Source organism: Anas platyrhynchos, chromosome 2 (genome assembly GCF_047663525.1).
Source record: "Anas platyrhynchos isolate ZD024472 breed Pekin duck chromosome 2, IASCAAS_PekinDuck_T2T, whole genome shotgun sequence".
Taxonomy (NCBI): domain Eukaryota; kingdom Metazoa; phylum Chordata; class Aves; order Anseriformes; family Anatidae; genus Anas; species Anas platyrhynchos.
Window position 1 is genome coordinate 113,335,332 of NC_092588.1, and position 23,437 is coordinate 113,358,768.

A 23,437-nucleotide genomic window follows, 5' to 3' on the forward strand; every position below is an offset into this window, starting at 1 on the left:
TGAATTAAAAGTTTACTTTAATTTTGAACCATTTTATAACTGCATTTTTCTCATGAAGCATCTGTATCACAGCAGGCTACAATAACTTTGGGATAAAAGGCAACTGGTAAACTGTCCAATACAAGGTTCCAAATAAACAGTTCTTACTGGCCCCTACCCAGACATATCCCAGATAAAGTTTTTGATCAAAAACATGAAATAGATCCACCTGCTTATTTTAAGCATATTAAAAAGGAAACTAATTGGACCATTTCTATTTGTCTAGTTTTTTATACAAAAAGGCTACACAATGTTACACTTTATTCAGAATACAGTTAGAGCGATTATGAATTAGTGTTCTACACCTTTACTCAATCCTTAAAAATTAGAAACTGCTGTAGCATATTCACTATAACTTAATACTACGAGAGACTTAGAAAAAAAAAAACTAACAACAATTACTGCGAAAAGAAAGGCTACTTTCAAAGCAAGCAAGGTCAGTACCATTACAGAGATTTAAAAAAAATAATAAATTTTTAACAAGCAAGGCTAGGGTTTGATAAATTCCATCTTGCAATTCATTCGTGTGCATTCCTCGTTTCTTGAATCACTCCCAAAATCCATTTGTATTATTACTCCTCGACCAAAAAGGACCAGAACAAAAAGTTTACTTCAATTGTTCCCATAGGAAACTCAGCTTGGTTAGTGTGTCAGGCACTTTCTGAGATACTAGCCCACCCCTCGAGCCCTCTCAGCAACTCTACAGGCCAATCAATGCAAGTTCATTCAGATGATACAGCTGCAAAGAGAGAAAAAAAAAAGTGTCAGCATTCCTCAGTAAGGGGCTGTTTTAACATACTAAGACTGCATGAAGCTGGTGCACAAGACATTACAGTTAATTACTTCCACACTTCACGGCAGAAGTCAGTTTGGAGTGTACTGATGGTGTGTTTCCAGAGCATTTATTGAGGATTCTGGCACACTGGGACCCATTCAAGCCATTCCCTCCCTGCCAACCAAGTCCTCAGTCCGGTAATCTGATTTCCTTTGTTTTGTTTTGTTTTTAAATTCAAGGTTGGAGCTTCTTACCTAAAGGATGATTTACAGGTCAGTATCGAACCAGGCCAACTGATTACTGTCACCTGGAGGCAGCCCATCCATAAGGTCCTGGGCATGGCCAAGATCTGGCAGACCATCAACTGGGTAGTCAGCACCAGGGTGGTGGCCACCCATTTCATGTTCCATCATAGGGTCCATACCCAAGGCATCCTGACCGTATCCGCCAGAGTGGAAAGAACGGTAGCTAGGATCTAAGAAAGTTAAAGGTGGCAGAGGGAAAAAGAGCATAATGTTAACAGATGTTAGACGCATCAGAAGCTGCAAGTATCAGTGTGTGAGAAGATCTTGGTAGCCGTCTAATTTTTCTCTAGTTCAGCCAAGTTCAAACGATCTGTTGCCTGCCCTTAATGGCTATTCCATCATTTGAAACAGCCTTCCAGTGTGATTCTGCAGACAAAGCACACTGCAGTCAGAAGCACGAGCAGATTCCAGCCAAGCCATTAGTCTGCACAATCAACAGTACTAAAATTCAACAATACTGAAGCAAAACCAGGCTCCAAGACTGTAGACTTTCCTCTGAAAGTCAAAAATAGCTTAGAATCCTTAGGGATAGGCTTGAGTTTGAGTCTACAGCCACTTACAGACTAATACATTCAATACCAGCATTTGTTTTAAAGAAAAACTGCACTTCTGGAATTGTCAAGTCCATTTGTAAAGGATTTAAAAGCTTTCTGGAAACAACAGCTCAGTGGGAGATTCTCTCACAAGACTCAGACAAGTGACACCAGTTCTGCACACTCATATGGCTCCCATTTCAGTGCAGCCTGTGGCGCTGCAGAAACTGGTTATTTGAACTGGCAGCTCCCCATCTGGCTGTCAGTTTGTGATATCTCGCCGAAGAGTAATTCACTCTTCACTCATTTGTAGCTCTCCTTTAATGTCTACGACTTGACTTCATCCAACTTAAGCTTAGTCAAGGGCAAGGGAACAGACATACCGTCTGGGCGGTATCCAAGAGGCTCTCCCTGGGCTCCAATATCCAGTCCAAGATCCGCTGTCTAGATGAGCACAAAAAGTTACAAAAGAGTTTTAGTGTCAGGTCTTTGGGCCAGCATTAGTAGTTCTAAGTTTAAGAAGTTTTAAAGTTTGCCCCCAGTCCTTTTTCAGCAATTTTTCTGCAGTGTGACTGCAATGTGGTACTTTTATGAACACGAAATGCTTTTTTACCCCAAAATCTGCATCCAGTAGCTAACAGCCACATTGAGGCACTGAAAGCATAGCTGACTGGAAAAAGGCTTCTCTTTGGGAACAAGACGGGGCAGGTCTAGGAACCAACTGCTTCAACTGCTTGGCTGGTTGGAGGTTCCTGAGCCAGCAATAGAGCGTTTTAGTTCTCAGTGAACCTCCCGCAGTGCTGAGTTACAGAACTTCGTGTCTGTAGTGTAATTACACAACTTCCATTTCAAAGAGAGTCCATTTTAGCTTGGTTTTCTCACAGCACTATGCTAGATGGATGCAGATTTTAGGAAAACGGAAGATTAATCACTGAAATTCTACAAAACTACTGTCCTTTATTTAAGAAGTGAAGCTGAAGTCCTGAACCTTAAGAAGCAGGGGGAAGACTGAGACTTAGTGAAACCTTCCCTCTGCCCCTTCCACACAGTTTTCAGCCTCATTTCACTGTGCATCCCTGTAAGCATGAAAAAGCACCACGTGATAGCTTGCAAACACTTTCAAGTCTGAGAGCTCTGTTCTAAGGAGAACACAAGCTGCATGCCCACCCCAAACTTCTTAGTCCTACATGGTTTGCCAGATAGAGTTCTCACAGGATACACATTATGTTTATGCTTCTATCGTATCATTTACACCTCAGTATTTGCCTGCAGCATTAGTCAGGTTTGGACAATCTGCAAAAATCTCTTGAAATTCATAGAGATTACTGCAGAGCTGTCCTTTGAAATTAAAAACAGCACACAGACCTATGAAGTTCTACACAGTTCTGCACACTAAGCAAAATGAAAATTATCAACTTTATCAGTACCAGAGAGCAGACTTTTCCTATCAGCAAAGAAGGCAAAAGAGCAGCAACTCTAAGGCTGCTTGCCCTTCATTCTGTTCAAACAGGCCTAAGGGCTTTAGGAACTCTTATTCTAGAAAGGTTTCTTCCTCTATGCAAAGGATTCCCAAGACCTCCTGCTCACACATAAAGTCTCACCTATTTACATATCAAGTTCTGTCCTAGAACAACAGTACACACTTAAAGCTTGCATCATTTTCTGGAGACCTGTGAGCACAGCTTCACTGAACCTGAACATGCGGAGAGTAGAGAAGCTACAGCCATGCATAAAGATGAACCTGTACCACTGATGGCATCTACACTTGGAAGTGAAGTCTCCGCGAGGAAGCACGAACACAAAGACCCAACTCACCTCGTTCCAAGCCATTGGCTCAGTCCGGAACAGGGAACTTGTCAACTCCACTGAAAGTCGCTTCTTGTAGTCTTGTGGTTTGTCCTCAGACATTCTGAACAGCACTGCAGCTGCATATGTTGCTATTAAAAGAAAGAGGGATTTTAGTAGAGGTCGAGTCTTCCAGCAGTTTTTCTAACAAAGCACAAAGCCTATTTTTATGTTCACTTACCAACACCCTCATTCCTAGAATGAAGCAGTTCTGTTAAAGGGGCAGTGGCACCTTCAGCTTCAATTGCTTCAGCTGCTTCCTTGTCTTGAGCAAGTTCACAAAGCACACCTGCAGCTACTCTCTGGATATTCTCAATGGGAGAGTACAACAGCTGTAACCAAAACACAAGGGTTTCTTTAACTCCTCTGCTTGCAGTGAACCTTAGCACAGTTTGACTCAGTAGTTCTACCAAGGCAACGTAAGAGCTGTTTTTCTAGCATGTACTATAGCATTTTCTTGAGCTCTTGCTTACCTGCACAAATAGTGGAATGGTATTTAGACCCCTGATTACGATTCGATTATGAACATCACGTGCAAGAATATGCAGGGCTCCAGTGCAGCCCTCAACAATTTCTTCCATGCGCACACCCTCCTAGTTAGGACAAGAAAACACATTTTTTTTAAAGTTGAGATCTTGAGTGCTACCTTCTAAAACAGTCAAAAAACTGATCACTGTTAAGAAACCAACCAAACTGTCCCCTGCAAACACATCCCTCCCCCACCAAGGCTCATACTCCTCATCTACTGCTGGCCTTCAAATTTTAACATCCCTGCTAAGAGTTGACCTAGTTTATCCAACTACATCCAGTAAGCGAAGCATTTCAGTGGAACTCCTCCCAGTGTTCTCGTTTTTATTTTAGTTCATTATAAACTCAGTGTCTGACAACACTGTTTTTTATTTCCCAAGCTCAATTAGCTCAGCAGTTTCAGTTTGAAACAGTGGAAATCAGTAATGAAGAAGCCCTGTCTTGCCTCTGCAAGTATTAACTCTACTCCTGGGCTAGTACATATTGCTTCCATTTGCCCACACTAAGGCAACTTCCCCTTTGTTACTGCGTTTAATGCGGATGGTGCCAGGACTGGTCTTGCCACACTGACCTGGTACCTGAAAACGTAACAAGCACGGAGCTTGTACAAGTTGCCAGCTCTACGCATTTCTAAGCCTGTACCAGTTCTCAGCTCTAAGCACACGTTAAGCTGTGACAGCATGCTGAAACCCATGGTTACAACAAGGATGAGCCTCTTCTGGCTTCCTAGAAGAGAACTACTCCCCTTGCCAGAGTAGGCAAAACCACGATTTCTATAATCTATAGCATACGCCATCAAATGCTCAAGAAGTCCTTACTAAAATAAGAACCAAGGTTTGGGGCTTTCCCCCTAGACTTTTTTTTTCCTTTTTTTTTAAAAAAAGAAATACTTCAGGTCTGCCAAGGCAGAATCGTCAGTATCCCAAGAGAACAATACAAACCAAAGCAAATGCTAAGACAAGAGCTATTTAAATAACTTTAGTTACTGCAGCTGCTTACCACAAACTGCTGCTGTGTTCCGCCCATGGAAGTACGTCGCTGGGTGTCCTGATGTGCTCTAACCAGCAACTGAACTAGCCTTGGAATAGCACCTTGTTCGCGCAGCGGGGCGTGGTTTGCAGGACAGAGCGCAAGATTGCGGATCAAACCAACAGTAGCCTGCAGTTCAGAAAGGGAGTGGGGAATAAAAGAGCGTGAGGGTGTGCTTGCTGTTAGCATGGTGTCTGTTTTAAACCCCATGGTCCCAAATGGAGGTCTAAGAGGCAACTCAAAGTTGCTCAACTGAAGCTGAGGTCCCATCAGTAAGTTACATTCTCCAACACCTTGGAAACAAAGTATTTTTCACAGTTAAGGTTACCTCAAAAAGGTACCTCTTTTCAGCACCAAAAGCTGCTAACCATCATTTACCTTGATCAAAGGCCAGTGTGAGGGCGGGTGCAACAGTTTAACCACCACTGGGAGTCCGTAATGGAGACGTACGGCATTCTGAGCCATCTCAGCCTCTTGGTGTCTGCTGGTGAGGTGACGGAGCGCACAAATCGCGGGTTCTGTGATGTCTTCCCTGTCTCCAGCCCGAAGAACTGTGCGCACAAGAGCCTCAATGCCACCAACCTGGCACACCATCATCTTGTTCTTGTAATTGTTGCAAGTAAGGTTAGAAAGGATGCCAGCAGCACAAGTCACAACATTAATGTCATCTGATCCTAAAAGCTGAACAAGAGTTCCTAGAAGGCCTTCCATTCCCTCCTGCAAAAAAAAAAAAAAAAAAAAAAAGAGGAAAGAAAAACTTAAGTCTCTCTCCTCTTCCACTTTTGATCCTGATCCCTTAGAAGGCCCACTTACCTGCTTGGTTGCAGCATCTGACAGATTTCTCAGAGTCCAGAGACAGTTCTGGACAAGACGCTGGCTTGGATCTGTAAGGTGGAGTCCCAGAGCCTGCATCCCACCTAGAAGACGGTACATGTTCAACACCATTACTCAAGGGCTCATCCTGTGAACAGTACAGTCTTTCTTTTCCTTTAAATCTGCGTGCGTATCTCATAAGCTTATAGTTCTTTTTTGGCATTAGTATCCTAATATGGCTAGACCCTAGTGCTTCACTACACACATAAAAAGCTATTATTTTCTTTGTGACACTGAAGACATTTAAAATGCATGCGAGTTCTAAGGGGACAATTCTGACAAAGCTCATCTCATCAACAATGGCATGTAGCTAACTACACAGAAGAGTTACTTAAGGCCTCCAAAAAAGTTATAAATTGAAGGACCAATCATGTTCAGTTTCTGATGCTTCTGCTCTCAAGTGGAATGTACTGATTCTGAAGTACAGTACATCAGTATATATCTATATCTATATCTATCTATACATATATTTAATTTAGAGGACAAGGACTGTACTTACCAGCCTCAACAATAGCAGGTTTGTTGCTGGAGCAGACTGACAACACCTTCAGCACCCTACTTGTGGTCCACAATAGTTTCTCGTAAGTATAGGTCCTCATTATGTTTACTAGAGCCTGGGGTCCACCACTTGCCAGAATAATCAGCTGAAAAAGTAAAAATTCAACACTTATCTGTCACTTCCTGGGCATGCAAGTCAGCAGTGATTCTTGCTGGCTTACACAAATCCTATGTGGCAGATTTCTAAAAAACTGTTCGTATCCACTGGTCAGGTAGGTCTACATTTTGCAGTCTCCCCGTGAACATGACTACATTTCCACACAGTATCATCTTGCACTTCTTTCAAGGCCAGGACTGACTGGCAAACTGCTCAGCAACTGACAAAATCCTCGTCCTGACATGGGATTCAGAACAAGGAGCATGGCTGGTGGCATTCCTGTGCACAGTTCGTCACACAGGAACTTTACAGCCATTTTTAGCAAGCTCGATCATTAGATGGGCTTTGAGGGCAGAGGCACTCACCTTACTTTCTTGATTGCCATAGGCTAAAATCTGAAGGCAGTCTGTTGTGATGGCCAAGAATTTAACGTTTGTCTTGTTGAGCAAGGCAACCATTTTCTGCAGCCCACCAGCGAGACGGACAGCCATTTTGGCTCCTTCCTGATGTAACAGGAGATTGTGAAGAGTTGTAATGGCGTAGAACAGCACAGAGTCCACTGGAGACCTACAAAAAGGAGGAAAAAAACCTCATGAGTACCAACACCTACCATCAGCAACTATGAAAACCACAAGTACTGCCTCAGCAGTCCACGTACCCAAGCATTTTAACCAAAGCAGGGATGCCTCCCGATTTGAAGATCGCCAACAAGCCTTCACGGTGATGCGAGAGGTTGTGTAGTGTACCTGCAGTACAACGGGCTGTTTCCACGTCATTTGTATTCTGCATGGTACGTACGATAGCAGATACCATTTGAGGAGACCTCATAATAGCATGGCGAGACGCTTCCTTTTTGGATAACTGATGAACCATAACGGCAGCCTTGTTCACCACCACCTACAGAAGTATTGGAAGAAAGCTTTTAGTTTAAGGTTACTGAAGAAGCCCCATAGACAAGGTATACTGAGGTTAAGAAAATACTTACCTGGTCCTCATCATTCAACAGTTTGGTCAGTTCTGGGATTGCACGAGTTGCGAGTTCAGCATCATCCTGGTAGTTTATCAAATTAACAACAGCATGCTTTAACATCTGGGACGGCTCAGCCAGGCGCTGCACATTAGTTGGATGAGCAGCATCAAATTGTGTGGATGGGATTTGCATTCCTTCATCCAGTGTTTCAGGGAACATAGCGGCACGCACTCTCTGGGCTCTAGTCATTGCATACTGGCCATCAATATCTGAAAAACAAGGTGTTTGCCTTAAACTAGGAATAAAAAGCTATTCTTCTGTATCAGCAATAATTCAGTACTTAGATTTCTGTATTGTTAAGCTGCATGTCTAAACAAATCAGCGTAATAGAGAAGGCCTTACCAGCAACTTGCTCCTGGGTAAAGGACTGAGAGAACCCCTGTTCCCACTCATACAGGACTTGTGTTGTGTCCACATCTTCCTCTTCAGGATTTCCTTTGCCACTCAAAGAGGGAGCAGTTGTTGTGGCACCGGAATGGATACCAGAGTCCAGATATGATTGTTGCTGCCAGTGACTGACTGCCGCTTTCCTGTCTGGCTCCATTGCCATATCCAACTCCATCAAGTCAGCTGTAAGAAATCATTGTTGAACAATTAAGTTTGGTTGAATTACTCCACGATGTATTAGTCCTTCAAGAAATGACACAAATTTTACATGAAAATAAACTGTTACGAACAACCTACCTCAGCCCAGCTGAGCATAGCACAAGTCAGACAGCAATTTTAAGCTGAGGCATTCTGTCAAACCAACGCAGACATCTGTAAGCCTGACTTGCAGGCAGTGCAATCACTGCTATTGTCATTGTCTCAGCCTACTGCTTAAAGGCTCCCTTTCCACACAGTATGATTAGGTACTTCACCACACTTAAGTGACCAAAATGCTTAAGACGACAAACTTGTTTGCAGGTTTAAGTTCCACAGGTAAGGTATTAATTACTGCAGTACGGCATTCATTATTCTATTCAGGTGACTTTAAAAAGTTAAAAAGGGAAGTAAGGAGCCAGTTTAGCTGTTCTTTATTAGAACTGCCAGGATCTAATAAAAAATTAAGTGTGATATATTTCATACCTTGGGTTGCCATGTTCCTTGCTGTGCTCCCAGAACTCTTTCCTGCTACCTTTCAGAGACCCTAGAAAAGAGCAAGGTAAGAACTTATTAGACACTAATCAGAGCTAGGCAGACAGGATTTCATATTAGAGCAGCAGAACTGCAAGCTAAGGCTTAGCACATCTTGCCATTTCACTGCTAAGTGAGTATATTCAGTGCTAATTAGTAACCCCCCATGGACGGAGACACAAAAGAATGAGATATATCACACAGGCTTTTTCTGGCAGACTATATGTAAGATATATTCCCTTCTTAAAGCCACGGGAGAAAAAGAATTGAGAAATGACCATGATAGAGCCATTTTTTACTTCTCTATCCTTGTGTAAGACAAAGTCCAAACATTAAATTACCTAGCTTGGACATGCTGCAGAGACAAGAGCTAAATGTCAGAATGGCTCACTCCCCTCTAAGACAACCACCCTTAAGATATAAGCAAAACTGCTGGATACGGGGCTACAATAAGGATTTCATCTGGGAAAACTAAACAACCATTTAAGACAAGCTACTATTATTTCGGTGTTATAAAGACCATCTCAAGATCTATAATTGAACATCCTTCTTCACTACTTTCCTATACCATGAGAAGAAAGGTTTCTTGCTATACAAAATTCTCTTTCATGAAGTTAAACTGAAAATTGAACCAGCCTTAAAAACAAGTACTCTCCTTTAGTTGCACACACAAAGTCACCAAACTCTGTTTTTTGTGTGTTTTTTTTCAGAGAGCCAAGATAATTGGGGCCAGGAGGCTGAACTATGATCAAACGCCCTATCAAAATCCTCAGTATGCACCTCCATTTAGTATCACCAAACAGCACAGAAGTACTTGTAACATAAATTTGTAGCCCAGAAAGAGAAACTCAAGGCCGCAGCTTCACATGGGTCAGTCAAAGCTGTCGTACTTTTATTTATTTCATTTGCTTCCCCGCAGTTTGACACCATTTTTTCTATTTTTTCTTTTTTTTTCCAGCAAAAACACAGTGCTGGTGACAGCCTGGTCTGGGAGCCAGCCAACACTTGCAGTGGTTACTAGTGCAGGGAGCAAAACCACCAGCGATCGGCTTTCAGTGTGCATTAGGTGTTAGAGCTATGCTGATCAAAACATTCCTAGACAATGAAGTAAAGGCAAGCCACTAATCTCTTTGAGGGACAGGTCTGCCGTACTGTGTCAGGAGAACAAAGTCCGTTCGTTCACCGCTGTATTGTGTGAAGACAGACCTACCAGTTTAAGAGTTTCCTTCAGGAGCAGCTTTCAGAAAACCATAATTAAATAGAAGACAGGCCTGCAGTTTTGGGAATCTCACTGAATAGGTCAGGCAAGTCTCTCTTGAGCCGGCTGCAGGACACCCCCAGCAGCAAACTCTTTATTTTGCTCCACAAACGCCGGTGCTGTTTGTCCTGACTTTGGACTGCCACAATTTCTGGCAGCATCCCTTTCCTGGCCGTTCTAAAACAGACAGCAGATCTGCATTTGCAGCAGATACGCCACACTGAGCCGATTTAAGATATAACACAACACATAGCAAGCGTGCAGCTATGTAGCTGGGAATGCTCACAGCCCTCCTGAAGTGGCTCCTAAAACCCTGCACAGCCTGGAGGGGACTGCCCAGCTCAGTCTGACGAGCTTGACACCACCACCATTTTTTCCAGCACCTTGAACACTGCAGAGCAATTCTTCCCAAGTGCTGTTAGGACTTTGTGAGTAGCAGTGGTAAGGGGAAAGAAAAATTAACACATTCACCGTTAATACACAAATTCTCCTGACGGGCTAAGTTAGCACAAGTAATCTTGACAACCCCTCGGAGGCCTCATGCATTACTTTGTCAGCCCCAGGAATGCCTTCCAAACAAAAAGACGCAGAATAGCATTGAAGATAAAATTAGTGTCTTTGCCTCCACCCCCCTAGATCTCACTCTACATCAGATGCAACATTTCCAGTATGAAACTGTGGAAAAGATCTAGCTGCTATCCTCAGTTACAACATGCACAGCACAAAAGAAAATCTAGTTTTATTGTAACCTCTCTTGCCTCTTCCTGGCAGGACACTGCTAATAAAAAATGATCAGCAGGTTAGTTGAGGAGTTAACACACCAGTGGACGAACCAGCCAAGAGCCCTGATGATGCTTTTTTTTTTTTTTTTTTTCATCATTTCTTTCCGCTGTTAAATTCTGCACAAAGGAAGGCAGCTCGCTTACAGCAACTGCACCCTGCAGTGCTTGTTTCAACAGCCTGAAGAAATCTGAAGAGGTGTAACATTTGGTACAACCCAACAGAGCACACCAGCCTCCGCACCCTGACAATACTCCCAAATACAGCTGAAGCAGGGAAAACACAGAGTGACGTGTCCAGAACTGCAGTAGCAGCCAGATACAGCCTGCCTTTGAAACGCTGACCTTAGGCCAGCCTGCTAGCCGCACCTACAGTTTCTAACTTCCCTCTCTGCATTTCACACAGCCATAAAACCCCCAGCAGCTCCAGCGAGCATTTCGGGTTTAGATGTGAAATTGGACTTAATGTTAAAAATTACCACAGAATAAAGGTAGCCTGGGAAAATGGGCACGTTCAGCTCGCTTTCAGGGTTTCCCTAACTGAACATTTTCCCTTATTTTGCTTCCCACCCTGTTCTCTTTTTACAAGGGGGTAAAACGGAGTCCAGTCAGGACTTCTCCCAGTGCGTATCACTGGGGAGGCTGCTACAGGTAGTACCTGACCAGGACAGCAACAGAGGACAGCTTGCAGAACACAAACATGAAGCGCACGGCAGCTCCTTTAAACCCAGCTCCTGCTCAGGCTTCCTGGAGGACATACAACCGGAGACATTAAGTTGCCAAGGTCAGAAATGTAGATCTGAACCATCAGGAAGAGAAAGGATTCTGTGTATATTTATTAAATAAATAAATAAATAGAAATGTTAGCACCCCAGCAAGCTTCCACTGCCCTTGCTACTTTCAAAGACTAGCCAGTGCTCAGGATTCAGGTCTGAATTCTGGTAAGCAGCACGGCATGCACAAGTCCCTGTGGATGTGCTGCCGGGAGTTACAGGCCCATTAACTTCTTACAAACCTCCCCATGACAACATCCACTTGTTTAGGAAGCACAACCAGCTCTAGATTTTAACAATTTACACACACACTAAATTTCTCCTATGAAGAGCAACGCAAAACATTGCACCGGGCTGCAGCATGTACCGGTACTCCCACCTTAGCGTGTGAAATCTTTTAAAAACTCAAAGTTTTGCGAGCAGAACAAGCTTATGAGCTAAATTCACGTCACTATGGAAGAGTAATTCAAACTCCCTGGTTTTCAAAGGAACAAAAGATGAGAGGTATTTTTCAATGAACAAAAACTTCAACGTTAATTTTTGATTTCCAAGAAGTCAGGCTCATGTCAAGGTGGTGAGCAAGCCCCGAGCATTTCTCAAGTGGGAACACTAGTCCTGAGCAGCCTCAGTGAGACCTAGAAACGATGTGAGAAACTCAGTTAGGACACGTGGCACAGTGAGTTGTTCACTTCTGCTCTCCTACATATGGCGAGAGCAGCCCAACATCTTCCTGCCCACTGCATCAAGGCAACACGCTTGCACCTTTGCTTCAGTTTATCCGATATAAACTCATTTTCACTGCCAGTTAAGCCAAATTTGTTAGCTTACGAAACAGAGCAGCTTGTATTAAATGCTTCCACTTTCTATAAAGGTAGAAAACTTAAAGATTGACTCCGATTATGCCCGACAGAGCTAATGAGCAGTTACCCACTTCCTAAATTCAGTCAAACACCAAAGTTTGTAAGTCCTCCAGAAATCTTGTCTTTGAAAGCAGTGTTTTAGAAAGCCTCATACGAGTAAGGAAGTCACCGTGATCTGTTTAAAAGGAAATGTGCCTGCTGTGTTTTCACAAAAACCCATCTCATCGAGGACAGGCTAAAGAGCTGCATCTCTAAATGAACCATCAGGGCTGAACGTCACTAAGGTTTTCTTACTTAGAACAAGCAGATCTTGTAATGAAATTACAGCCGTTAATAACATGGATCATCACAGTGCCTTTTTCTGGAAGCCTCCTTTAGGTCTGATTTTATAATCTGCCTCTTACACCAGATTAAGTATGAAAATACTTCTTCCCCCCCCCTTCCAGTTTTTGTGTATTTTTTAATCAGAAGGAAAAGCAGGCCCACTGTTCCTTTCACCTGTTCTACTTCCACCTCAACTACACGCAAAAAAAAGTGACATGCAACTAGGCTTGTTTCATGCACCTCTTTGCCATGTTAACACAAGCTCCAGACCTAGTAACACAACTCAAGCACTCATTTCTATGACCCGAGAACAGAAATACTGTAAGAACTCAGTGCAGCAGAAGCTATCCTAATTAACCTTAGTTTTCAAGTGGAAATGTGGGGAATACATTCAATTAAGGATTTTTAAATGATAATAAAAATAATCCTTTGATCTTGCCTTAGAAGTGGTTCTTTGTTTACTAGAGAAGAAAGCCTGATAAGGTGGGAGAGTCCTCTAACTAAGGTAACACCAATACAGTAGAAAACAGCAGCTTTTGTGGTACAAAGCTCTTTTGGACACATGGTCAGCCTTGCCTCCTTAAGCAACCTTTGGTGCAGTCCATGCCCCAGCTATGAACGATCCAGCAGCAGGCAGGCCTATTTCTATTTTAGTCTCATGAAGACATGATCCAACTGAGACACACACCTCAATATTAATTGATAATAGCACTGAACTGATTAACAGGAAGCCTAAGGAGGATGAAGCTTGTTTTTCTTCCTTCAAAGAGAAGGAGAAAAAGCACCCTTATTCTACCTGAAAACAACTTTTGACAACTCAACTTTGGCAGCTGCAGCTTCAGAGGAAGGGAAGGAGTGAGGAGTTACAGGTGACCTAAAAGAACTGATTTAGATATTCACAGCTGAAAACAGGAATGGCACTTGTGGTGAGTGGCCATGCCAGACATTGGCATTCAACTTTCAACATAGCTGATTATAGTTTTATAGTAAGAAAGGGGACATCTTAGGAACTTTAAATAGATTGGGACCTTCAAGGCAAATGACTGTCTAAGAAACTTATCTTTGAAAGAAATTCTGCCACTGGAAATCTGTTATTCCAGATATTCCACATAATTTGGAAGATTTTTATCTGGCTTCTACTGAGCTCCGGGGTATTGTGCTTTGTAGGTAATTTTAGAGACCCTTCATGTATCAGATGTTTTTGTAAGACTGTTAAATTCTGTAAAATCACTAAGAAATTCTGGAAGTACAGGGTTTTTCTCATATGTTTTAAGGGGTTGTAGAAGCTGGTTGTTGCAATGACAGGTGGGTTTACATTTTACATTCGATAAACAGAAGATACTTTATTTAAAAGCAGGAACAGAACACTGATGAGTTTCACATTAAAGATTTGCATTTTTTTTTAAAAAAACATTGAATTCTTGTACAACAGAGCCATACAAGGTTAAATACAACAGCTCTCAATAAATACATTCTGTATGCACAAAGTAAGTACAGAGCAGCAGTCCCAAGTTGTGTGGAGTAGTGCCATTTGCAGTCCTCATGCACGTTGACAACTCTGAATGGAACTGTCTTCATAATAGCTGTATGCAGCAAGCAGAGATTATTTTGAAGTTTGTTATAAACAAGCATTGCTGGGCCTTGAGTAGTGTCAAATTTGTCATGCAACAGGAGTAAATTTGAATTTAATTCCGGATTCAAGTCTCTCCTCATACCAGCAGTTTAAGGACATGGATAGACAAGAACTACTCTGAACCTCACTGAAAAGCTGGCTCTCAAATAATTGTTTAAACCTGATTGTGTACAGCCCTAAACCAAGCAACAGACAACTTTGATATTTTGGGAGGCTGAGTTTGAAACAGTCAAGTTACAGATTCCCTTATTATCCGCACCAGGAGTCAGGATATAAAACTTCATGTTTTTCACATTAATGAGGCTTCCTTCAACTTTCACCGCAGCTGGTATTTAATACAGGGTGAAAGTATCTTGTCAGGGTCATTTGAAGATCTCCCAAGTAAACAGAAGTAACTTGCACAATATGCAACAAAAAAAAAGTCAAACCTTACAGCCAAGGGAAAACACCCTGCATTTTCACAGCTCTAAAGAAGATGACACTATGTGTTTTCACAGCTCTAAAACATTTCTATCTTCTTCCAGTTTGGATGGCAGAAACACTTCTCTGCAGCCTTCGGTACCACAGCGTGAGTTACAGCAGCATTACTATTTTTAAGTGCTGTGCCAAGGTGTAGCAATATGAACTACTTCAGAGCATGTATTAAAAGCTAGGAGCTACCAACAGCGACAGGAAACTCAGCCTGCCTTCCACAGCACGTACCCACCCTGAAATCCAGCTCACAAGGGAACAAACTCACGAACTTTGGCTCATGACAGCACTGCTCTGGTCACTTCCTCAAGCAACATTTGCTCAACACAGTTCCCTCCAACCACTAAGCAATACCTCAGGCCAGCAATCAACTCAGTACTTGATGTAAATGCAACCAGGCCAAATTTATTGCAGCTGGAATGCTGCCAGCCAATACATTCGGGAAGTGCCTGCAGAAAGGCAGGCAATGCCTCGCAGCTGATCAGATCATGATGAGCCTCACTAACACAGAATATATAAAATTGTTCTTTAAGATCCATTGCTTCAGTCAAGCATTAGGAAATTAAGAAACCTGAACAGTATTTGTTTTGCTGACCTCTCTCAGAGGTTAACAGGTTGCAACTTCCAAGCTTTAAATAACCTTAATACATGCTGAAAGAGGCAAACTGGCTTAAATAGCCACAGCTCTGGAGTTGGGAGAGGGGTTTTTGACAGCATACACAGGTCTGTCCATGCTCACTAGGAGTTACCTCTGCTTTCAATCACTGTTTTTGCTGCTTCATTTCCATTTTTCCCCCTTCAAGCACCCCACTTTACTACTGCATCATTTTTCCTGTGTTTCTAGCCCTTGCCTTCTGCCTTCGCTTATCTAAAAACCCCTTCCAACAAGGCTGATTAGCCCACACACACTAACTCCTACAGGAGTTCAGTTGGTGCCACATCACCAAGTAGTGTTGTGCTGGCCTATTTTCAGTCACCTCAGCAATCTGAGGCCAATTAAGAGCACAGAGCAGAGTTTCTATTCACACGCTCGTTACCTAAAGCACACAGCATACAAATATTTCTGTTCTTCCAAGACTTCCAAGAAAGTTGATTACAGCTGCTTAATGAAACTGAAGTGCAGGCACCCAGTTGCCTGGGCTAGACTTCTGAACTGGGTTATAAACTGTGCTGAAAGAGGATTTACTCCTCCGAAGTGAGGGAAAGGCTCAGATTACAGGGACAGAAAGTTAGAGGCTTATCTTTGAGTCCATGCAGCCTTAAGCACACGTGACAGTATCACAGGAAAGGGGCCACCAGAGCTTCCCAATGCAGCAGGATCAGGGCTCTGCAGTGCCCTGACACTGTAAGGTGTCGCCTGATTTACCTTTCCCCTGCAAAAGGGACAGCAAGCTAGTGAAAAGTCACATCTCACCCAGCTTGTCAAGTGAGGACCTGTGTCAGCACCTTACATTTCAAGCATACAGGTGTGTTTTTGCTCCTCCCAGCCACACAACACCACCCAGAAAGGACAGAGTTAGTTTCAGTCTATCACTGAAGAGCACCTTTAACCCCTGACTGGAAGTTCAGGTACTGAAATGTATCAGAAATGGACTTGGTGAGCTTCCAGTGCCAAGTCAGCCACCTCTCAGCTTCAGGAAGTGAATTTCACTGTAGGACAGGACTTGGGCAGCTAGCACAGCATTTAGACCCTAACAGCTTGCTCAACATGTCAGGGCCTTCCCAGGTGCTAAGGTTAAATACTCTTTTAAATACAGCCCATTACAAGTTGCAGCAAAGGCACACTTCACACCAGTCTGACCAGTGAGAGCCACTGGTCAGCCAGGAAACACCCAGACGATGGCTCCAGGCTCTGGTTTTCACAGATCAGAATTCAGACCAAGCTCCACAGGTACGTTACAAAGCTCACACAGCTCATCTGGGCACAGATCTGGAGCTCTGAAGCTTGACATGCTGCTGGGAAGCCCCACGAATAAAGCTGACAAGTCATGTAGAGGTGCTCTAATACCTTTAAGACAGACATTTTATGGGAATTTTAGCCAAAGTTACCTGTTGATAGGTCACCCAGAGAGCTCAAAAGGTACTCAGCAGCTATCTCAGCAGAATTTATAACCATCAGTGATACTCTACAGAATTTTGTCTGGTGCAGGTCAGAGCCTAGGAGTGTATACTATGTTCAGCCCCATGACTGACACTGCAGACCTTCTCAGTCTCATATACTACTAGAGTATATTACTTCTGTAGTAGGTGAATGCTCATTGCACTAAGTTTTATCACTTCAGGGAAGCTATGGCATTAGTATCCACAGCATTTTTCTTCCCCTTACCTACAGAAGCACTGAGTTGCTGCAAGGAGTCTGTCAACCTAAGTGATTACATTCAAAGTTACAGGCACATGAACCGGCAGCTTCTAATAAGACCTGCAAATTCAGGTGCCAAAGTGATTTTCTCAAAGCTACACTTTGTGCACTTCAATTTGTTTGTACTCTGTAAAAATCACTGGTTGTCTCTGAGAGACACAAGCAGCAGCTATGCTCAAGCTGATAGTTCAGAGAAATTATCAGTTCATGTTGGAAAGTAATGGCTTAGAGCATTTCACTGGCAAGTACGACAACAGTAGAAAAAATCTATAATTTAATACAATGGTCAAAATTGGCTCCAAGTACCTGCGCATCCTTCTCTGTCCAAAAGAGAGAAGATGATCATCTTAACACTTACAGTAAGATGGGAGAAACTGCTTCAACTACTCATCAGGTGTTACATATCCAGCTTTAGCAAAGAAAAAACCATCCCTCCCCACAAAATGTGCCCACCAACCATTTGACAGCAGTTCACAGCCTAGTATTAAAGGACTGGTATGACAGATTCGGGTTTATGAACTTAATGCAAGTTCCTAACAAGATTAGCAACCCAATTACTCTGTCCTCACTGTTTAGATCAAATAAGCAGCACAAATTCACGCATGTAGCCTCAAAGCAGTTACTAAGTCACTTCTGTGCAGCAAGCGACTGAGATCTTTTGGTCACCAGCAGGCTCTTCTGATTAGGGCCTTCCTGCAGCATTTATTGTGCTGGAATACTTCCACAGCTGGGCAAAGCATTAAGAACACTTCTATAACCACTGTGTAAAGTCACCACTTCCTATCTGAGGGACACAGGGGCCTGCACTGTGCATGCTCCTGCCTTGCTGTGTTAGGGATGAGCTAGCAATTTTGCCTAAGGCAGAGTCTGCAAGCAGCCCTAACCTAATGAGCTTTTGGTCCATGTGCCCCCACTTTTACCAATTAAGTGGTCTTTAATGGAGACAGCAGCAGCCTGGGCCAAGCACCGCTCTTCTTATATGTGGCTAGGTAGGACTAAAAAGCTGCCACCACAACCACAGAGAGTCAAATACACCAGATTTAGGTTATTTATGTTCTTACAACACACTGTAAGAAAGTCCAGTTACAAACCACTGCCAGGCCTCAAGCTTCTTGCCCAGTTTTGAGCATCCAAAAGACAGATATAATCATTCTGCAGTCACTTGTGGCAGCATACATCACTAACAGGACTGGCAGCCACTGTATTACAGAAGTATCTATTACAGAAGTATCTTTCCCTGCTGTTTGTGTAGAATTTAAAGCTTCTACTTCCACACTTCTAACAGTGACAATGTAGCAAAGGATCTCCCTTTTTTTTTCTTAGGCTGCAACTGTGTAGCCAGCCCCGAAAATGGCTGTTAAACATTAATCTCTGATTTCAGAAACCAGAGCGATTAGTCATAATTGCACTGACACTAATGAAATACTGATGAATCTGAAAGCACACGTCCTGGGTGCCTCCGCTTGTCTGTCGGAACAAACACGTATTTACACAGAGACACGCTGCTGCTCCAAGAAGTACAGCTTAGGCAACAAACTTGCTAATGAAGCCTGACACTGATGTTTCTTCAACTCACTTTTAATTAAGGCGAACTGACAGTGCAGCAGCGTTTATCAGCACCTTTAGGATGTTAGGAGTTCTGGCCACTGGAGGGCACCTGAATAGTTGCCAGGACAATACAGGACGACTTGCTACATTTGCTGCAGAGTTGGCAAACTTGGCCAATTTACACAGATCAGTTTAGCACACACAGAAAGTCAGCCTAGAAATGCTGGTTCCAGCAAACATACCCAAACTGCACCCTGTGCATTTGTCAGCTGCAGTAAGTTCCAGTAGCTCATGCTACTTTTTAACAGCAGCAACCTAGAGTACTAGATTAACTCTTTCAACCTTTAAGGGGAAAATTTATTCCTTAAATAAGGCTCCAGAGCTGATATAGTATCAAATAGCAATGCAAATATTTCACTTCTGTAATACTGATACTCATCTAGTCATATATATTGTCCCCTAAAGCAACGGGGAACACAGGAGCTGTCCTGCAGTGAGGGCTGTGTACAGCATCCACACCCTCACCCTACCCCCAGATAACAGCACAGGGCATTTGCTTCCACACCAGATCAGAGTGAACAGATTCACAAGCAGGCACGAGCCACAGCTGAGTTTCATCTGCTCACACTATCGGTTTGGTGGTCATGCAGGCAGAGCTCCCTGCATGCAGTTTCCCCAAGTTCTCTTCCTCACACTTGGTTATCAGTCAGTGAAAAAAGCTCCTGGCTGCTACCACCCCCCCACCACCAAGAAGCAGAGACAGGCCACACAACACTAACTTGACACACCACCCTTTTTTTTTTTCCTGGTGAAACCCAATCACAAGATATTATGCCTTGAAATCAAGTCCCAGAGATGGATATTAAAATCAACCACTTAAGCTACTCACACTGCCAAGTCTGACCAACTCAGCTCATGCACCACAGAGCATCCAAGCACCCCCAACACAACCCTTCCCACGCCTAACCAGAAAGCCAGCCAGCAACACCGCCCTGCCCATCTCTCACCAAGACAGTCATTTCGCCTAAAGAGACCAGGGAAGTTGCACACAACACTTACTGCCAGGCAGCCTGCTGAATTCTGAAAAAATGAGCGTGGTGCCGCTTCCCAGCTGGAGCTGCTGCAGCCACCCAGCGAGGCAGGAGCCGCAGGACTTGCAGACATGCTGAGACCTATGCACAAGCCCCAGCTGCCTGCATAGTTTCTCACAGCCTTATCAGGCCCCGTGAAGTACGATGTTTGAGATAAGTAAGGTCAGTCCTGATTTTCCTGCCGTGGTATGCAGTCTACCAGAGCTACAGAACGAGTTTTGCTGCCACAAATCACCACAACCCCTGCGTTACCAGCTTTAACTATGAATTAACATGAGCGATTTTGATTACTGCCATATTTGCACAGTCTGCCTACTGCACAGTGTTCTGCAGGAACATCGCCATCCACAAGTTTCAGACAGCACAGTCACACTTCAGTTCACAAGACGGAGGCTTACGATCACTCTTTCCTGCCCCATCCTTGCTACCTCCCTTCTCTGCCCCTCACAAGACCCCAAAGTTAGCCCAGAAGGCCACCAGCACTGATTTTTCTTTACATCTGAGTTTACTCTTTGAAGTATTGTGTTCTGAGGAGTTAAGCAAGAGCTTCTGTTGATGTTAAGCCACCAAAAAAAAAAAAAGCCAAAAGCTAACCTCCACCTTCCAAAGAAAGCCTTATATCTATCTGAAGGGCAACCAAGTTTCAGGCCTGAGATTTGATAAGCCGGTTATTGACACACCGTGTAGTCATAGCAAAATGCTGGTGTTCATAGACTACATATCAGGCAAGAAGCCCAGCCTATTTATTGCTTTGGCAAGCAAAGGAAGCCTGCTTTACCGAGGATGCAACACAACATTGCATTTGAAGAACAGCCTGACTTTTGCAAACAAGCTTTACTTTACATTAAATCCTTGCTTTCGGAAACTTTCATGGTTTGCTTTTCTATCAGGATGTTTTTACACATTTATTCCCTGCAATCTTAAGGGGAGCAGCCAAACAGAGTAACATGACCATTCCCATGCGTATCAATATATACCTAGACAAATACCTGAGCCAATCGCCACAAAAATTACATTTGTTTGTATCTCCAGAACAGACACTCAATACAGTATTACATACAATGACAATTTTAGAGAGATTTAAGCCTTCTTTTAACAGTTTAGTAGCCTCACTTTCAGCAGTACCAGCCATTAGCAGTAGACACAGTAGCCAGATTGTTTGCAGCTGTCAGCACCTTTTATTAAATAAGTGCAAGTTTAACATTAGGTCCATGGATTGTCAATTACTGAAATTCAAATTACAACTTAACCCGATGAATGCCCGTGAGTTTTGCCTTTTGTGCAGTTTTAAAGCTTCGCAGCAGTACCTTTTTGTCATTCAGGAGCAAAATCCTAGCTGCTAAGTTGCTTTCCAGCATGCCTGAACTTAAGATCAAAGAAACAGTGACACTTTCAGGTAGTTTTCTAGTCTGCCTCGGCTGTGCTCTCAGCACACAAAGATCCTGTTTTACTAAAACCCCTCCTTGATTTCCTTCCATCGACCTCAGCATACCAGCCCAGCCTCTTTCCATTCACCACTTGCATACTTTGGGGGATGGGAGGACCACAGATGTCTGGAATATACAGTGTCAGAACAATGGCTGCTCCATGAGAAAGAGATCAAGAAGAAGTAGCTGATTACGAAGATCAACACTGCTATTCCTCTAAAGTCACAAGTTGCCCGTAATACCTTTAAAGCCTGTCCTTTTTTTTTCCCCAAAAAAAGAAATCAATTCTGGGAAGAGAGATTCAAACAGAAACTGCCTGACACCCTACAGCAACTTTTTAGCTAAGGAATGATGCAGGATTTTAGCAGGTTTTTCCAAGCAACCTGCACCGAAGAGGGCTGAAGCACGCTGTTTGTGGCAGCAGCTCACCTGGAGCTCCCTGCCTCAGGCACCGGGAGCAGCACCAAGTTGCCTGGCACACCGCAGCACCGCGGCAGCTCGGCAGAGCCCCCCAAAAAAATAAGAAATACATAAAATCACGGCTTTTCCCGGCAGGAGGCGAGCCCCAGGCCGCCTCTCGCAGCTCCGGGCGCTGCCTCTCGGCGCCGCCGCGCTCCCCATCCGGCCCCGAGTCAGACCGAAACCCCGCAAGGCGAGAGATGAGTTCCCCCCCGCTGACTGCGGCCGCCGTGATTAGTTTAATTACGCTCCCCACCAACACCCCCCACCCCCACAGCTCCCCCCCACAGCCCCCCGAGGGAGCCGCAGCTGCCGCCCCCCTGCGAGGCGCAGCTGTCCGGGCCTCCCGAGCCGGGGCCCCCCGGCCTTCCCTCTGCCTTCCCCCGGCCCAGCTCCGTGCCCAGCTCCCGGGGGAGGCAGCGGCTGCCTCAGGGAGCCCTCACGGAGCCCGCCCCGCGGTCCCGCCGCACCGAGAGGCACTAACGTGGCGGCGAGGCGACAGCGCTGCTGCCCGGGCGATCCCGGTCGGGGCCGTGTTTTTTGTTTGTTTGGTTTTTTTTTTCTCCTCGTCTCCTTCTTCTTCTTCTTCTCTTTCTCCTTCTCGCTGCCCACCGTACGGGGCGGCGGCGCTGCCGAGTGCCCTCGCCCCCCTCACGCCGCTGCCGCTCCCAGCGCCCGGCCGAGCGAGAGGCTTAAAATGGCGGCGCTCGCACCGAGGCTCTTATAGGCAGCGCCGCGTATCCTGCCGCCGCGGCCGGGCCCCGCGCGCAGCATTCCACAGGCGCCCGGCGCACAGGGCAGGGGAGGAGAAATAGTGCCCGGCTCCCGGGGCGGAGGGAGACGGAGAGCGGCAGTAGGCGGGAGGCGGTGGTGTGAGGGGAGGGGGGGGGACGGCTCCGCTGGGGCAGGGCCTGAGGGGGTTTGGGGCGCTTCCAGGGGGGCTTAAGGGGTGTGGGGGGCGTTGAGGTGTGGCGGAGACACCCCCGATCCGGAGGCGGGGAGGAAGGAGCCGAGTTCCCGGCGGGGAGCGAACTTACTGCCGGAGGGTGGAAGGGGCGGCCGCGGGGTCCGCGTCCCTCAGCAGCGCCGGGGGCGAGGGAGGACGGCGCCCCCCTGCTCCGCTCGCCCCGCGGTTTTAATGAGTTTTAGCTGGCGTTCGTGGCTCTGCAAAATCCAAACCCACATTCCTCACGCCAGCAGCTGCAGAGATTCAAATAAAGCCGGCCCGGGCCGTGGGGGGGCCGCGCACGTCGGCGGAAACGCGCCCCGCGCCGCCTCGGTCAATATTTGTCAGGAAGCAGTTTGCACAGAAAGCGCCTCGTTATGCAATTTATTTATTATTTTTCTTCCCCCAGCTGAAGCGAGCTGCTGCCCCCGTTCCTCACACACACACACACACACACCTCGCTTCTGTCTCGGGGTGTGCACCAGGCGCCCTCCCCGCGGCGAGCCCAGGCACGCCGGGGGCAGCCGCAGCCTCAGCGTGCACGGGCTCGCTCCAGCGGAGTTTTTCGCCCCTGCCCCGGCAGAGAGCTGCTCACATTTCGAGGGGGGGGAGAGAAATGCACCGACAAAGTGCTTTTAACCTTTTCTCGGGGGGAGAAATGCACCCCGGCGCACGCCTCGACGTGAGGCGAGGGCCCTGCGTGCCGGCGTGTTTGTGTGAAGCAGCCCTTGCTAGCGAAAGATGGGATTTTTAATTATTATTATGTATTTATTTTTCAGTA

At 45.0% G+C, this 23,437-nt stretch overlaps 1 protein-coding gene across 4 annotated transcripts; it reads right to left on the reverse strand.

The window, feature by feature from the left end:
* On the reverse strand, positions 1-22,900 carry CTNNB1 (catenin beta 1). 4 transcript variants are annotated; one of them, XM_027450107.3, is made up of 16 exons: positions 22,748-22,900; positions 8,681-8,741; positions 7,955-8,182; positions 7,568-7,821; positions 7,241-7,479; positions 6,948-7,149; positions 6,427-6,571; positions 5,868-5,971; positions 5,433-5,771; positions 5,025-5,183; positions 3,971-4,090; positions 3,679-3,829; positions 3,468-3,589; positions 2,036-2,096; positions 1,069-1,289; positions 1-778 (listed from the first exon to the last, which is right to left on the reverse strand). In XM_027450107.3, exons 2-15 carry the CDS (start codon positions 8,691-8,693, stop codon positions 1,081-1,083), a joined length of 2,346 nt encoding a protein of 781 aa, XP_027305908.1. In that variant the 5' UTR covers positions 8,694-8,741; positions 22,748-22,900; the 3' UTR covers positions 1-778; positions 1,069-1,080.
* Between the last annotated feature and the right edge of the window lie 537 nt (positions 22,901-23,437).